This window comes from Sapajus apella, unplaced genomic scaffold (genome assembly GCF_009761245.1).
Source record: "Sapajus apella isolate SASKATOON/1434 unplaced genomic scaffold, GSC_monkey_1.0 scaffold2, whole genome shotgun sequence".
NCBI lineage: Eukaryota > Metazoa > Chordata > Mammalia > Primates > Cebidae > Sapajus > Sapajus apella.
In genome coordinates, this window is record NW_022436942.1 from 60,119,430 (window position 1) to 60,137,501 (window position 18,072).

The 18,072-nt window shown below is 39.6% G+C and overlaps 1 protein-coding gene across 4 annotated transcripts in view; it reads right to left on the bottom strand.

Moving 5' to 3' along the window:
- Positions 1-3,924: 3,924 nt before the first annotated feature.
- The window catches only part of GNPTAB (N-acetylglucosamine-1-phosphate transferase subunits alpha and beta), an 82,465-nt gene continuing 68,317 nt past the window's right edge, over positions 3,925-18,072 (bottom strand). Inside the window, exons 17-22 of one of the 4 annotated variants that reach the window (XR_004275524.1) lie at positions 15,851-15,936; positions 15,511-15,609; positions 11,728-11,895; positions 7,537-7,627; positions 6,247-6,415; positions 5,712-5,802 (exon numbers count right to left, since the gene is read on the bottom strand). Coding sequence is in view for 3 of the 4 variants with exons in the window: in XM_032299313.1 (XP_032155204.1) it covers positions 5,725-5,802; positions 7,537-7,627; positions 11,728-11,895; positions 15,511-15,609; positions 15,851-15,936 (522 nt within the window). In the remaining variant the exon portion in view is untranslated. Of the gene's footprint in view, positions 5,803-6,246; positions 6,416-6,722; positions 7,391-7,536; positions 7,628-11,727; positions 11,896-14,494; positions 14,847-15,510; positions 15,610-15,850; positions 15,937-18,072 lie in introns of those variants that run through there. The other 3 variants (XM_032299313.1, XM_032299320.1, XM_032299334.1) reach the window with 3 other exon arrangements.

Here is an 18,072-nt window from a genome sequence, read left to right on the forward strand (position 1 = left end):
ATTCTCCTGCCTCAGCGACCAGTAGCTGGGATTATAGGTGTGCACCATCAGGCCCAGCTAATTTTTGTCTTGAACTCCTGACCTCAAGTGATCCGCTCACCTGAACCTCCCAAAATGCTGATTGCAATTTGGTGTGAGCCAGCAGCATTTGTGAGCCACCACACCAAACTCCATGTATTCTTTAAGCCACTCTAAACCAACTTTGGCCCTCACCACTCATCTAAAATGGTTCTTGCTCTAAAGTCACCAGCGATCCCATCTTGTTAAATCAAATGGACATTCTCTGGTCATCTCACTTGACTCTTGGCAGCAGTCAGCACTGTTGACCACTCTGGTTTACCACTCTGGTTTTTCTCCCTCCTTTCAATCTTCCTTTGGTTTGCACAGTTTACACAGTCTCCTGTTACCATTCTAGCAACTTCTGAGGATCTTAGCTAGCTCCTCCTCATTCAAAGAACTCTTACTTGTTGGAGTTGCCCAAAGCTTGGTTTTACTCAGTTTTCTCAATTGATACACTTTCTCTCAGTGTTCTCATATATGTACATAGCTTCAAATGTCAGTTTCTCAAAGTGCAGTTCATAGACCAGCCAGTATCGGGATTACCTGACACAGTGGGGAGGGGTGGAAGGTGATAGAATGCAGATTTCCAGGCTTCTACCAAGTTAACTCTGTGCGGGGTTATCTGGGAAATCTGCATTTTAAAGAATGCAATGTGGCTGACGGACTATGAGGCTAAGAATGAGGCTGGCAAGAGAGGACAAGCAGGATTCCAGTTGGGACCAATTTATGCACCATTATTGCACAAATGGTGCAATAAATGCACCATTTATGGTGCATTTATTATGTGGCAGGTACTGTACTAATGCTTTACAAACATTTTTTTGAATCCTTTCAGTAATGAAATATTTACAAGTTTCACTGTATTCTGTATCAACACATTTGATTTTTCCAGTTGTTTTCGAGTACGGTGACTTGCCTTCACCTTGAATACCTAATCCAGGAATTTGGTCTTCTACATGCACCAATTTCTAATCTGTGAAGCTGGAAGGTGATGTTTTTGTCAGCCCAGCATCCCTTCCCTCCTTCCTTTGGTAAAAATCTCCATCCTTCTGGCTACAGAGGTAGGCACAGAGTCTAGAATGAGCCAATCACAGTAACTCATCTCCCACCGGGTTTTCTATATTGAAGCCAGAGAGGAAGCTTCCTCGCCTCTCTGGAGGATGTGAGCCAGGAGCTGCCATGTCCTCACTAAGGAGAGAAAAGCTGCTGTGCATAGAGAGGCACAGATGGATGGTGCTGAGCCATAGTTCCTCCTGTACCCCTGTTTTTCCTTAAGAAACTTGAGTTAGATTTGTCCCTTGCAATCCAAGTTTATTTAGTAGCTAAAAATTAATTTTGTAGAGACTTGGGTGGAAAAGCTGTCTCTGTCACTTAATAGTGAGACCTTAGTTGAGGCACTAAACCTAGTTAGGCCCCAGTTCCCTTACTGATAAATGGGGATATGATGTGGATTAAACGAGGTTATGAACATAAAGCACTTAGCACATAGAATGTGTGCAGTAAGATGTAGCTGTTATCAGGGCAAGTGAGAGAATAGCAGTTATACTGACAAGAAGCCCCCTTCACATCCATTTAACCACCACAGCTCTGTACTCATGTCACCATGAAGCCTGGGATTTCCCTTAAAAGATATCACAAGAAAAACAGATAAAGAGAGTGAACAAATGTATCAAAGTCTTGGTAACTGTTAAGCAGATGAGAATTTTCTGCTGGTCTTTTAAAAAATTTTCATGGTCTTTTTTAAAGAAAGATCTGTTGAGATTATCATGCATTTTCTCTTTTGGTCCTGCAGATGTGGTGAATTGATTTTCAAGTGTTGGGCCAAATTTGCATTCCTGGAGTAGGCATGGCTTACTGTGACGTACTGTTCTTTTGGGAATAACTGAATTTGGCTTGCTAGTGTTTTGTTTGAGATTCTTTTGCAGTAGACTGCCCATGGTTTTTGTTTTGTGATATCTGAGCCAGGTTTTAGTGTTGGGATTGTGTTGCAAGTGATGAGTTGGATGATACTGTATTTTCCTTTTTTATGCTCTGTGGAAGAATTTGTGTGGGATTGGTGCAGTTTCTTCCTTAGATGTTTTGACCTAAGTAGCGATTACACTTAGTTTAAATCCTTGATCTGTTAGTTATTATTTGTATACTTTTTGGCATATGGAGAAAGACTTTTTAAAATGAAAACTTTTTCCAGGCACAGAGGCTCACATCTATAATCCCAGCACCATGCAAGGCCAAGGCAGGAGTATTGGTTGAGCCCAGGAGTTCAAGATAGCCTGGATAACATAGTGAGGGCTTGTCTCTACAAAAAAAATAAACTTAGTCAGGTATGGTGGAGCACACCTGTAGTCAGAGCTGCTCAGGAGGCTAGGTGAGAGGACTGCTTGAGCCTGGAAGGTAGAGGCTGCAGTGGGCTGAGATCACGCCACTGCTCTCCAGGCCTGGTGTGACAAAGTGAGATCCTGTCTCAAAAGAAACAAACAAACAAAAAATCACTTTCGAAGACATAAGGTTGATTAAAAATCCTTTTTAATTAGAAAATGTGTCACTTTCTTAGCTAAGAGCAATGTAATCATTTCACCCTAATGACTAGACTAGGAGCCTCACCTCTGGCCTGGACAACAATCTTTTACTCAAACTTTCATCATTACCATCATCACCACTGACGTTTAGCAGGCAGGACTATTTGCCAGGCACTGGACTGGGTGTGTTGCACATGTCATTTCCTTTAATTATCACCATAAGCCTCTGTGGTAGTTACCAGTATTGCCTCCCACACTTCGGCAGAGAAAGCTAAATCACAGCAAGCAGTGTCCAGAATCCAGGACTTGAACTCCCATAGTCTGACTGCAAGGTGTGCTCTTCACCCACACGTGCCACAGTCCTGGGGAGCCAACATGGGTTGGTGGGGACAGAAAAGAGGGACAACCTGGGTTCCCACCGTACCTCTGCCTAACTGGTTGTAACACCTTGAGCAAGTCATGTAATCCCCCGTCCTTGGTGTCCTTGCCAATAAAAAGCAAGGTTTGGTCCAGATAGTTGTTTTGAAACTCTGCTTGAAGCAGCTGAGAGCTAGAGGCAACACCTTGAGAATCGGGTAGGAGGAGCAGCTTTTCTTCTTCTGTATCACAGAATGCTGTGGTTAATGTTTTTATCTGTCCAAAATTTATACTGAAACTTAATTAGCAATTTAAAAGTATTATGAGATAGGGCTTTCAGAGGGTGATTAAGTCATGGGAACAGAGCCCTCATGAATTCAATTAGATGCCTTTATTAAAGGGCTTGACAGAGGCAGCTTATGCCTTCTTGCCCTTCTGCTCTGTGGGGATACGGCATTCAAGAAGCCAGCTTAGAAGCAGAAAGCAGCCCTCATCAGACAACCAAACCTGCTAGCCAATTGATCTTAGACTCTCAGCCTCCAGAACTATAAGAAAACTAATTTCTGTTCTTTGTAAATTACCCAGTCTGAGGTATTTTGTTACAGCAGCACAGAAAGACTACAACACAGTGACCTTCTATAGGATTTGATTTGAACTAATGATTCTGAATATCTGACTGCTCATCAACTTCTAAGGTTCCTCTATGCTAATGATTCTACTGAATCACAAAATCATTAGAATGAGTCTATGAATGGCCTACAATTGTATTGTCCATCCCATTATCAAGCTCCTAATTAGCTATGGACTATATTCATCTAACCACAGAAATAGTCATTATAGCCAAATATTCATTTCTCTAACTTTTCTAGAGTAAATTCTTAGCTTTTAAAATGATACCCAGATAGCCTCCCAAATTTTTACACGATAAATTCCATTTAGAACCTATTTTCCCCCATAAAGCAACATTCTTCTGCATAATACTAATCTTTCCTTACCTTCTACTTAATTTTAGTAATGTTCAGCATAGAACCTGATATACAGTAAAGGTAGTCAAGTGACTGCTGAATCTGGGTAACAGTAAACTCAATCCTCAAAGATTTAAAAATCAAAGTGTCAGACAAAAATTTAACTCTTTATGAGATTTCAGTTTTTGATATACACAACTCTTACAGCACAAATACAGTATTTACATTTCAAGTTCTTTGTACAAAAGATGTATGCCATTTCGAAAGAATACTATTGAGAACACGATCTAAAATACCTGTTAGAGTTCAAAAGAAGCTCTTGGAATCTGGTCTCCACAAATCTATTGTATTGTGACATAAATAAAATATGGCTAGACACCAAGGTTTAACCATACATAAAAATGCTAATTCTCAGCTGGGTGCAGTGGCTCTCGCCTGTAACCCCAGCACTCTGGGAGGCGGAGGTGGGTGGACCACCTGAAGTCAGGAGTTCGAGACCAGCCTGACCAATATGGTGAAACCCCGTCTCTACTAAAACTTCAAAAATTAGCTGGGTGTGGTGGTGTGCACCTGTAGTTCCAGCTACTCTGGAGGCTGAGACAGGAGAACTGCTTGAATCTAGGAGGCGGAGGTTGCAGTGAGCTGAGATTATACCACTGTACTCTAGCCTGAGTGAAAGAGCGAGAATCCGTCTCAAAAAAAACAAAACAAAATGAAACAAAAAACTAATTCTCAGTGATTGGCAAATGATGGCCTGAGGGTCAGATCTGGCTGGTGGCCTGTTTTTGTACAGCTGCAAGCTAAACATTGTTTTTACATTTTTAGAGGGCTGTTTGAAAAAAGCAAACTAAACAACAAAGAATATATGACAAAGACATAGGTGGCCTGCAATAATTTACTATCCAGCCTTATACAGAGAAGTTTGCTGGCCTCTGCTTTATCTAAAACCAGCTAAGAGGGATAGCTACTGGAATATACCAAAGAGTATCAAACAAGACAACACTGTACTGTGCCAGTGCCATCAGCACTACTCATTTCTAAAATGAGGCACTTCTGTTTGAATATGTACATTTCCAAAACATAATTACATCTGGTAAGCAGCACTGTTACTTAACTCTAGCCCTTTGAAATTAAACCTGCACATGAAATCATAGTATTTGTAGGGGCTGAAGTCAATAATTACAAATAATTTCTTATGTCAATCACTGAGCTCTTCAGTAGTTATTAGTGGTTTAAGACCATTTACAGTCTTAAACGTTAATAAAACTCATAATTTAGGTATTGTCAGTGAGATGATATTGCTGCATTATTTAAATAACATCTATAAAAATAGGTTTAGACATCCCAATTCATTATACTCAGAAGCAAGAATAACTAGTTAACTTAGTAACTACTTATTTTAAAAATAGGAAATGAAAAAAAAAAGTGCAAAACTTTAGCAAAAGGCTTTGGAATGCAAAGACTGGGACCTCTCAGCAATCATTCCCAGCTGGCACAGGCCTCTTGTATTAGTCTGCAATGATTGTTGTGGGAAATTAGCAGCTGTCTCTTGTCAGTGAGCCTTTTTATAAAAAGGATGACAGGTCCATGAGCAAATCTTTAAAAGTAAAACCAGTTCAGAGCTGCTCAACACACAAGTTTTCAGTGGGTTGGTTAAATAATTCCTGGTCAGTGGGCTATATTCATGCCACAAAACAGCATGGTACTAGATGTTTTCCTTCTTTGGGCCAAACTGCTAAGCATCACATCACAAAGATATCTCTGTGAAGCTGAGTTTTAAAATGCTCAGTAAACGCTGAGGTAGATGGTTTTCAAATGAAGATCTTCTATACTCTGATTCGATCAGGACTAGCTTCTTTGTGTATCCTCCTTCTGGGAAATATCTTCCGCTTAAGTGCAATTAACTAAATGATGAAAGACAGAAAATGCATTTTAATTCTCATGTTGAAGAAAGAGTATAAGTGCATTAAACTTTCTAAGAGCCATATAACCTTAATCATTTCCACAATCTTATATACAAAAAACAGACAATAAACAAATCTCCATCATTCCTCTTCCAAAACAAAAACAAACATTAGTTTCATTTAGCTTTGTAGGGTCAATACGCCTAGATATGGGCCCACAAAGAGACCCAAGAGGATTAAAATTATTTTGGCCCATGCTTCATTTTTCTAAGACCTACAACTACAGACTTTAACACAGCTATTACCAAGGCATATCTATTTTCAAGATGTTCATTTGTCAAGTCTTTCTACTGAAGGAAACTGGCTCTATTTAGCCAAAAGACACTGTCTCTGGGTTTGAAAATGACTACATTTCTAAGATAGGATTAAAAATAAACCACATACCTATATTGAAAATCCTACCAGCATTTCTCCCCGCTACTTAATCACAAACACTGGAGAACACAGGCAACACCCAATTTAAAAATGGATTGTAATATAAAAAGTTCATTTTTAAATTAGTAGCTTAGAACTTGAATACTTTTTTCTCATAAAGAGTTTAGCCATAACACATCTGAAATAGAAAACCACATCAACATTATAATAAAATTTCAATTAAAAAATGTGTAGTTTCTTTTTTTTTCCTTTTTGAGACAGAATCTCACTCACTCTGTCACTCAGGCTGGAGTGCAGTGGCACGATCTCAGCTCACCGCAACCTCTACCTCCCAGGTTCAAGCGATTATCTTGCCTGAGCCTCCTGAGTAGCTGAAACTACAGGTGCCTATGACCAGGCCTGGCCAATTTTTTATTTTTGGTAAAGATGAGGTTTCACCATGTTGGCCAGGCTGGTTTCAAATTCCTGATCTCAAGGAATCCACCTGCCACAGCTTCCCAAAGTGCTGGGATTACAGGCATAAGCCACCATGCCCAGCCTAAAATGTGTTCTTTATGTTCTCCATCTGGGATCTTTATGTTTACCCTGTCTTACCTCTCTCCAACCATGTAGGACTGGCTTGTTCCTTCATCGTTAGGTGGAATCAGGGCTTTGCCCAAACATAAGCCACAGTTTGAATGATCAGCTGGGATTTGGGAGGGGAGGAAGAGGCAGCATTGGCTGGTTTGTTTGTGAGGGTGGTAGGTATGGCAGGAGGAAGGGGTGTGACTCCAGTAGGTAGAGAGCAGGGTGCTGGGATTTAACCTGCCCTTCCCTTCTCCTGCCTCTCTAGTTCCCTATTGTCTGCTGTTATAGATGACACACAGGAAAGACTGACACTCCTTTTCCTTTCCACTACCACCAGCTGCCCCTTTTAGTCAGGGCTCCATTACTTCCCCATCCTAAGTCAGCACAGGAGACTCATAGGTTCCTCACTAGACCTCTGCTCTAAAAGCAGGTACAGCCTTTCTGAGATTTTTCCTAAGACTTTTACCTGCCAGGAACTATGGTAACAAACATCAAAAATAAGATGTACACTCCCTGGGAAGCAGATGAAGATTCAGTGGCTGTCCTGTTCACCTGTCCAGTCTCTGTTTCCTAAATTTCCTTCCATCTGCAGCAAGAAGCCCATTCGTTTATCCTAAAGCTCTCAGTACTTAGTACTTTTGATTGTAAATGTGTATCATTTTCTAAAACATTCAGATGCTAATATACTGAGAAATACTGTTTAATACCCACATAAAAACATATAAAACTTACCTGTTCAGCAAAAAATGAGAATATAGTAAACATAATCAATGTTGCTAGTACACAATGGGTCCAAAACTTCAATTTGTCTCTATATGCCCTCCTGTGCAGAGAGAAGAAAGCAACTATGTACTTCTGTATATGGTTTCACTACCATTAGTTAAGTATTATTTATGTACTACTTGCAATGCTAAAACGCTCACAATATACATTTTCAACATGAGTTCAGATTTTTTTTATTATGTCATAGTAAACACTATACTTGAATTAGTAAAGTTATCCAAGGAGGGGAGAGGACTTCAAAAGAAAATTACTTCTGGCACTTAAACAAAACCACTCTTTCATTTGTATTCATTCATATTCATTTATTCATTCGGTTACTTGATAAGTACTTCTGTGGATACAGAGAGATGAACAAGATGAAGTCCCTGCTTTAGGTGTTTAGAAACCTGAGGCATTGCTGACATGCTGACTGATGACTTGCCATCACATAAGACAGAAATACGCATTATCAAAAGCAAAGTCTTGTGGAAAAACTTAGAGAAATGAGGACAGCACCACAGAGATAGTGGCATTTCCTGTAAGCCTTGAGGGGAAAGAAAGCATAGGCTGAGAAAGGGAAGGAGCAGTAGAGTGGCACAGTGGCCAGCTGGGCCCTGCAAGACTGAGTGGAGTGAATCCATGCAGCAGCATGGGGGGAACTGAGCCAGGTGAAGATGAGACGGTATGAACTGTAGCTACTCTACAAAACCACACTGTGGGATCTGGACAGAACACTCTAGTGGGAAAGTGGATGAAATGGTGAGGTGGGGGTGTATGTGACATAATCAGGGTAAACATGGTGACCATTTGAAGGATGGACAAACAAGGAAGGCAGGTAGTTTAGTTTTAGTCCAGAAAAGCAGCACTGACAAAAGAAATAAGCAACCGAAGAGACATTCCTGAGGTAGAATCAACTGGACCTGGAGCCAACAGAATACTGGGGATAAAGAGAGGCGGTACAGCAGTTTCCTCATCTGTGATTTGGAAATAGTGAACAATTGGTTACAAAGATTAAATAAAAATGCTTACCGCAAGGTTTGGAAGATATGCTAGTAACTACCAAATTCTGGCCTCTGTGCCAATACAGATTCTCATTTTCCACTGTTTGGACGTGGGTGTCTCTACCTCAAGTCACACATCCAAAACAGCACTCTCCCACACACGGTTCTTCCCCCTGTATTTCCCACATCTGTTAATAGGATCATAACCAGCTCTGTCAATTCTAATGTCTAGTGTCATTCAGAATCAATGTGGATTCTTAAAGAGCTAAGCAGCCACAGACTACAGACAGCTAACACGTTGCCCCAGCAGCCAGAGAACCCACCCACTGAGCGCCTGCTATGTACTAGGGAGGCACTGTGGATTCAGCAGCCAGACACCATCTGTGCCCTAGAAGAGGGCTCACAGTCTACGAGGAGAGACAAACACAACCAGAGAGATGGCTGTACAGTGCTATATCCCAAAAGGAATGGACTTCTGTGAGAACAGGAATAAAGTCAATGCAGAAAACCAGGGAAAGATGGCAGGGAGCATGAACTCATGGAAGAAAAGAGAAACAAGAGTTTCTAGGAAGCAGGGCCAGCAGGGAGATGACACACAGAACTGAGCAGAATAAGGAGCGAGCAGCCCACAGGGCAAGGGAATGACTACAAGAGCACCCACACCTGATTCACACCATTTGTATAGCACAGAAAGCAAGGTCCTTTCAAATAACTCTTAAGCCTACTCCTTTCTTATTTAAATGGACCCTTGAGGGTAAATTCAGTCACAAATTAGATTTGGGGAGTTAACACTTAGAACCTCCTAAAGATCTTTTTCCTCTGAGCTAAGGGAAAGTGAAAACGGTGAGAAGTCATTCCTTGCCACTTCAGCTCCATGATTCAGTAATTCTCCTTATGAAAATAAAAACATAAAGATAGCAGTAATATACATTCTAATTGTCTCATTTGCCCAACTCCAAGATACCAAGGAGTTCTAGTGCCAGGGTCTGCCAATTTCCCCTCTGAAGTGTCTCCCAATTTGTCCTTTACTGCTTTCTCTTTATTACCTAGGCAGTATCCTTGGTTTCACCTGACTGACTGTTTTTAGGACTATTGAAATGCTTATTATTTGTCTCCCTGCCTCCAGTTCCCAGACAACCCTGCCCCACTCTAAATAACTTCTTTACTACTCCAACCTCCACACTAGTATTACTTATCTCAAATCATGAAGTCTGATCATGACAAACATCTAAAAAAATCTGTCCTGGAGGTCCATTATCAAAAGAAAAAAGCCTAATTCAAATACAGCCTTTCACAGTCTCTCTTTTTCCTCAACACAGGACTGTCTTATACCTCTGTGCCTTTGCACATGCCATTTCTTCTACCAGGAATGCTCTTTCTTACCTGGAAAAGTAATTTTCATAATTCAAAACCAAGTCAAATGTCACCTTCCCCTAAGAGAATCAGCTGGTCCCTCCTCTGTACACCAACTGCATTGAACTCTTACTGCTGCCCTCAATATACTGTATCACTATTTGCCTGGTAGCTGTCTCCCTGGATAGACTGTGAGCATCTCAAAGCCTGGTTCCACATGTCTTTCATCTTAACATTCCTTGCACCTGGCACAGAGAGGCAAGCAAAGGGTCAAAAATCTTCCTAAACCAAAAGATAAAATTATCTTTATAATTAAATGTTGGCAATGGCAGTAGAATGAAAGATGAAGAAAACTTATAAAGCAGCTTTGGAATATAGTGGAATGTGCAGAGGGCTGGGAGTCAGGCTGGATTGGCCACTTGACAGCTACTTCAGCTAGAGCAAGTTACTCAACTCATATTACTGTGTTCTCATCGGTAACATGGCAATAATGATACTTTTAATTGTAGAGAGTAAATATCTTGCCCAGCACAGTGTCTGGCATACAACAGGTTCTCAGGAAAAAGGGTAGCTACTCTGATGGCAGTGATGATGATGAAGAAGACTTAGCAGGTGTTGTAGGCCAGAACCAGGGGAATGCACTGCCCAGGTTCCTATGTGGACTTCCATATTCAGGAGCTGAGATGCCTTGTGCAAGTTACTTTCTGTTGCTGTGCTGAGGATACAATGAACCTACTACAGAGTTGTTAGAAGAGTTAAATAAGGATATGCATGAAAAGCTCTTAGTCAAGTACCATGTTACAGTTAAAAAAACAAAGGTCTTAGGTACTTGTTACTTAAACACTCAATATTGCTAGTGATTATTCCCACAGTAGATACTCAATAAATTAGCTGATTTAACAAATATAAGAATGAAAATTAGGGCCAGGCGTGGTGGCTCACACCTGTAATCCCAGCACTTTGGGAGGCCAAGGCGGGAGGATCGCTTGAGCCGAGGAGTTCGAGACCAGCATAGCCAACATGGTGAAACCCTGTCTCTGCTAAAAATAACAAAAATTAGCTGGGTGTGGTGGCACAGGCCTGTAATCCCAGCTACGAGAATCACTTGAACCCAGGAGGTGGAGGTTGCAGTGAGCAGACATCACGCCACTGCACTCCAGCCTGGGTGACAGAGCAAGATTCTGTCTCAAAACAAAACAAAACAAACCACTTAACTCAATCCTTTACTCATAGTTTCCCAGTTGTTTATAAAGGCTAACCAGATAGTCTGGTTGTTGAAGTACTGAATAAAATGGCTCCTAATACCTTTCCAGGTTTACACTCCACTATTTCAGCGTATGAATTCTCCAACTAAGCCAGGCTAGCCCCCAAATTGCCCTGATCATTCTCACCTCCAAGCTTTTGCTCATTGTTCCCTTCTTACCACTTTCTGAGATTCTGCCTTCAGGACTTAGTTTAATTCATTTTCCCCAAAGTCTCTGACTATCAACTCAGTACATACGACCTCGTGTTACCTCTCATTTTATACTCAGCAATCCCTTCACTTACACATTGGTCAACAAACAGTTCAATAAATTAATGAAGTTCCAATTAGACTGAAAGAATCCAGTTACACCTTTTTTCAAATCTCTTAAAATGCAAATGTCTTTTTAATATTAAACTCAATAAAAATTGTAACTATACAAAGAAATTACAGAGCAAATAATACATTAAAGAAATTTAATCAAAAAACATTTCATCACTAACATATAGATATATGTGCATGTATCTATACACACACATGCATATATGAAACATGAGAATTTACCATTCCTGCAGCTCATGCATATGAAGGAAACGATTTCGATATTCTCTTGGCAGCTCAAACTGGGAAGGTATCGGGAACATGGATTCATAGAAGTCCCTGAGAACAGCCTTCACTGTCTGGGCATCTTTATGATTGTGGTCAATATTGTCATTTAGGCAAACAAACTTCCTGAAATAACAGAGAGCCAGGGTTATTGGTTACATACAGATAATCCTGACCTAATAAAACAAGGAACATGAATTTCAAATTTACTTTAAATGGACTTATGTCTTAAATTGGTACATATGCTAATATGAATCTCTAGGGGAATGACCCTCTATAAAATTTTTCTTTAGATATTCCTCACCTTAAAACAAGAGAACTAGGGTAGATGGCCTTTTAGCTGTGGGATTAAATTAATTTAGTGATTTCCATTTAGAGTATCCTGACTTAATTGTTCAATAAATGTAGTTAACTGACTAGAATATTTTGTTAGCAGCTAGGAAAGACAATCAGTAGCCAGGTACCATTGCTCATGCCTGTAATCCCAGCACTTTGGGAGGCAGAGGCAGGCAGATCACCTGAGGTTAGGAGTTTGAGACCAATGTGACCAACATGGCGAAACCCCATCTCTACTACAAATAGAAAAATTAGCCGGAACTACAGGGTGTGCCTATAGTTCCAACTATTTGGGAAGCTGAGGCAGGAGAATTGCTTGAACCCAGGAGGCAGAGGCTGCTGCAGTGAGGGGGGAAAAAAAAGACAATAATAAGTTACCTAAAACCAAGTTCTCTGACAGCCATGCATGGTGACTCATGCCTGTAATCCCAGCAGGTCAGGAATTTGAGACCAGTCTGGCCAACATGGCAAAACCCTACCTCTACTAAAAAAAAAAAAAAATTAGCCAGGCATGGTTGCACACACCTGTAATCACAGCTACTCGGGAGGCTGAGGCACGAGAATTGCTTGAACTTGGGAGGCACAGGTTGCAATGAGCTGAGATTGCACTACTGCACTCCAGCCTGCGTGATAGAGTGAGACTCTGTCGCAAAAAAAATTAAAAAATTAAAAATAAAAACCAAGTTCTCTGAACTGATAGTTATATTACAAAGAAAAATCATGTAAATAATTGAGAGAGAGAGAGAGTGCCGTATAGCTAAAGACTCTATGAATTTGATAATTTCTGCATGTCTCTAACCAACCTGTAAGATGCTAGAGACTGGCAAAAAAGCAGATTACAGTGGTGCTTCCTTGCTTGTTTCAAGTTCCTTTCAAGGCAAAGGTCATTAAACTGAAGGCCCATTAAAATGGCTTGTAGGGATACCAACACTTTTGAAGGAGATTTGCCAAAATTAAAAAAAATAAATAAACAAACCTGATAAAGCCTTCAGATCCAACTACCAATTTATGGGAAATATAAGAGACATAGAAACATGTTAAATAACTAGGATTCAATCCGAGAAGGACAAAGTGTAAAATAGCTATAGAATCTATAATCAGATTTCTTCATATACACATGCAAAAAATTATATGGGTAAAAAAAGAGATGGAGGGAAAACCCATAGATTTAACTTCAAACCAACAAACTTAAAAACCAAAAAAACACATAAGTCTTTACGAAAGTTAACAGTGGAAGGTGTAAATTGACAAAGTAGTTGGTCATATTAAGGAACCATTATTGATTTTTTTAGGGTGATAATGGTACTGTGTTTATATTTTTAAGAATCCTGATATTTTAGGAATACATACAACAATGTAGAGCTAAAATGATACAATGTTTGAGATTCACTTAAAATTAATCGGGAAGCAGTGATGGAGTAGGTGTGTTTAGATAAAACAAGGTCAAATATAAATGGAAGTAAACAAATATAAAATGGAAGTAAATAAGAAAGAAGACAAGTGGTGGGTATGTGAAAGAAAGCTCATTCATCTTTCTCTAAACCTGGAGACTGCTTTAAATTAAAGGATACTAAAGAGCTATGTTCACCTAATATAACACACGAGTCTTGACTGTATCTAGGAATAAAAACAAACAAAAAAGGCAGACAACAGCTATCAAGGGCATCTAGAGGCAACTAGGGAAATCTGAAGACAGGCTATTAGATGGTATTATTTAATCATTGTTAAAGTTCTTGAATTTGTTAATGGTCTGTGATCTGACAATGAAGCTACCACAAGCAGAGCTAAGAAAGTCAGAGAAAAACAAAGCCTGGATATTGTCTATCCCAGACTCCCTATTAACGGGATGAATATGTCCTTAAAGCTTAAGTCAGTTTGAAGTCTAGTTTTCCATGCGTGACTTAAATGAGCCTTCATCAAAGTAAACCAAACAAGGGTTAATGTTAAAATCTGTTCAGGTACACAAGAGACAGCTGGGCCTGGCACACTATGAAAAAAGCCTGGCTTGCCATGAGTCTTTTTACTAAACCCCTGTCCTTTTAAGTACCATGGAAATATCTATGAACACTCTAACACAACAACTTTCAAACTGGCACAAAGACATAAAAGTATAGGCTACAACTAAAAACTGTAAATTCTCACATTATTACTATTCATGACTGAGAGAGCTCATCAAGAGAATGGGAAGAATTCTGTGCTCCCATCAAAATTGGTTCTTAAAAGCTGAAGTTATTTTAAAAAATTAAAACAGTACACTTCAAGTGGAGGGAACAGCATATGCAAAGAGGGCTGTACACTGGGTAATAATTATTGCAGCTTATGGTTTGCTTGGCTTGTGGGAAACATTTTGTAAAAAATCAAGTATTTTACTGGATTTGAAGACACTAGGTAAACATTAAAGATATTTTTATTTTTCTCAAAATTCCAATTTCTTTCTCCTCCAAACAACAACAGAATTTGTAGAAAAAATACAATGGCTTTAAAATGTCAATAAGGTTCACATCTCTGATCATTTATAATTTTAAAATCCTAACTTCAGTGAGGTAAAACTAAAGACCTCCAAATGCATTTTAAGAACTCAGAAATCAAAAATACTCAATTTTAGCTGGGTGCAGCAGCTCATGCCTATGGTTCCAGCTATTCAGGAGGCTGAGGTGTGAAGAATGCTTGAGCCCAAGAGGTCCAGGCTACAGACCTGTGTTTCCATCACTGCACTCCAGCTTGGCCAACAGAGTGAGATCCTGTCTCAAAAAAATCTAGTTTATATGCCAGTGTCTTTATTTTCCAAAGAAGTTGATGAAACACCTATTTCCCACTAAAGTTAAAAATTAAAAAATGCATACTTTTAGCACATTTTATCAAACCTGCTAAAGTAACACTTAAGGAGCTGGTAAAGAAACTGTTAAGGCTTTAGATGAAAATTTATTCATCTCCCAAAAATGGCTGGAGCATACTGGATTAATGTTCACATTTATGGTAGCATTCCTTTTTCCTCAAAAGCTAATCTGAACTTTACTTTGAATTGTCAAGATAAATCTAACCAACTGTTCTGGAAGCACCTTTTTAGAAATGCCATAATGCTAAAAAAGCATTTCTAGAATGTCTCAGCTGCCTGGCCTCATCTCCCCACAATACAATCTGACCCTGGGTCTCCCTGAACAGCATGTTATTAATAGAACCCAGTTCTTAGAAGTCCAGGCTCTTCCCTCTGCACCTTCTGCATAAGGGACCCGACCTCAACTTGCAACTCCCATCTCTCAGTCAACCCCCTGCTCCAACACTACCTCCACTGTTAAGCCTTTCTGTCTGTTCCATACAGAAATAAGCTACTCTCTTCTCTCCAGTCCCACTGCCTTTTATTCAGGTTTATTTGCATAATTAAAAATTATATATATAAATCAGTACCTAGGGTTTTTTCTTATGTCATCCAACTGGCCAACCACATGAGAAACATTGGTACGAATCATTTTAAAAGCGATTTCTTCTTCTCCCATGATTTCAAACCTAATTATCAAAACATATTTGAAGAATGTAAAAATGAAATTTCAATAGAAAAGACATTTTTTAAAACTTCAGTGGACTCAACATCCACAGAATAACTTAAACTTTTAATACTAATACAGCAAACAATCTCAGATAAGTTTTGGAAGAATGCTTAATAGACAAATACTGTAGAATTATGAAAAAGCCAAACCTTTGTAATTACTCTTATACTAAACAAAGGGGATATATGTGTACCACTTACCTATATTTGTTTTTATCCTTATATGCTTTGTGGATTTTGTCAGTTACTGGTTTACAGTTTGTTACCAGACTTTTAGTGACCGGTGGCTATGAGAAAATACAAGTAGATCAGATATCACGTCAGAGCTGAAACTAGGGCAATTTAGCCTACATAATCTAAATTCTGATTTTTAAAACTTTGATTCTGTTCTCTCTGGAGGTAAGAAAAATACCAGCTGTGATTACATATACATCTTTTTCATCTTTAAGAACATACTGGCAAATAATTACTACCATTTATATAATAGAGAGTTTATAATGCATTTTTCACAAACCTGAAGTACTTTATCCTATTGGATCATGCCAAAAACCCAAAAGAAACTGCTGAAGTACATAAACGAGCTGCTCTTCTGTTACCAGTCTGACTATGTTCCAGCTCTATGTGAGGCTCCTGGTGAATTCCCTACCTGTAACACCTTTTTTTTTTTTTTTTTTTTTTTTTTGAGATGGGGTCTCACTCTGTCACCCAGGCAGGAGTGCAGTGGTGTGATCTCAGCTAACTGCAACCTCTACCTCCCAGGTTCAAGTGATTCTCTTACCTCAGCCTCCCAAGTAGCTGGGATTACAGGTGCCCAACACCACACCTGACTCATTTTTTTATTTTTAATAGAGATGGGGTTTCACCATGTAGCCAAACTGGTCTTTTTTAGTATAGATGGGATTTTGCTATGTTGGCCAGGCTGGTCTTAAACTTCTCACCTCAGATGATCCACCCACCTTGGCCTCCCCCAAGTGTTGCGATTACAGGCGTGTGCCACCATACCCAGCCCTAGCCTCATTCTCGACCTGCTGTTTCCTATCTGCTAACCCCACTAGAGCAAGTTCCTTTAGGACTGACACCAGGTCTTACTTCTCTATTTACCTCGACTTCATCAATTTGGTAGTAAGTCTTAGCACATTCAGAGAATTGGCTTTTAAGTGGCACATATCTATATACTAACCCATGCTATATGCTAAACTAACCTACACGTGATTGGCAACACTCATACTGTGTGCTCTGATGGCTGCTATGCTGACTTCTTTAACCAATGGCTGCCCCTTGTCACACTGTGTCTCCTGATGAGGGAGCCTTCACTGGGCTCTCTGGGAACATGAGTGAGGAACACAGTCCCTGACGTGCACAATGAATGATAAATGAGTGGTTTTCTTCCTTCAGAAATCAGGAATCAGATTTTTAAGTGATTTTATTACTCTTCACTACAGTCATTTACAAGTGTCTTATCTGTAGTCATTACTGACACATGGCTTGAAAATTAGCAAGATAGGCCGGGCGCGGTGGCTCAAGCCTGTAATCCCAGCACTTTGGGAGGCCAAGGCGGGTGGATCACAAGGTCAAGAGATCAAGACCATCCTGGTCAACATGGTGAAACCCCGTCTCTACTAAAAACTACAAAAAATTAGCTGGGCATGGTGGCGCATGCCTGTAGTCCCAGCTGCTCAGGAGGCTGAGGCAGGAGAATTGCCTGAACCCAGGAGGCAGAGGTTGCGGTGAGCCGAGATCGCGCCATTGCACTCCAGCCTGGGTAACAAGAGCGAAACTCCGTCTCAAAAAAAAAAAAAAAAAAAAAGGAAAATTAGCAAGATAGTAATTTTTTTAAATACCATTTTATTCTGATTCTGAAAGCAAAATCTACTCATTATAGAAAATATGAAAAATTCTAGTATACAAAAAGGATATAAAAAACTACCTATGATTTAACCTACTGCCATTTCTGTTGTCTTTTGGGATATATGTGTTATATGTGTACTTGGGGGATTTTTATAGTTCAACGTGTACTGTCTATATGGTAGTACCCATTATTTTCCCCACTTAATTTTATTATGTAAAAATTTTTCCATTGATCAGTAAAAAATTACAGAAAATATCAGGTTAAAGGCTGTATTATATTAATTTCATCAGTTCTACAATTTTCTTCACATTTTAACTTCTCTGAAGCTGAAATGTCTCTTACAATCTACAGTCTTCTAATTATCTCAGCCAAATGACATTCCAATGTAGCTATGTGTAAATCACCCACTGCCCCTGCTGGTAAAATGGAGTAAGTGCCAGCATTAAAGCAATTCAGCTTTGATGAACGATGACATTACATGTGATGAACAGTTCCTTGATTGATGTTAAACCTCAGGATTGTTCTCTCTGGCCAATGAGAATATTCTGAAGCTATTTTCTGTCATCCTTAGTGA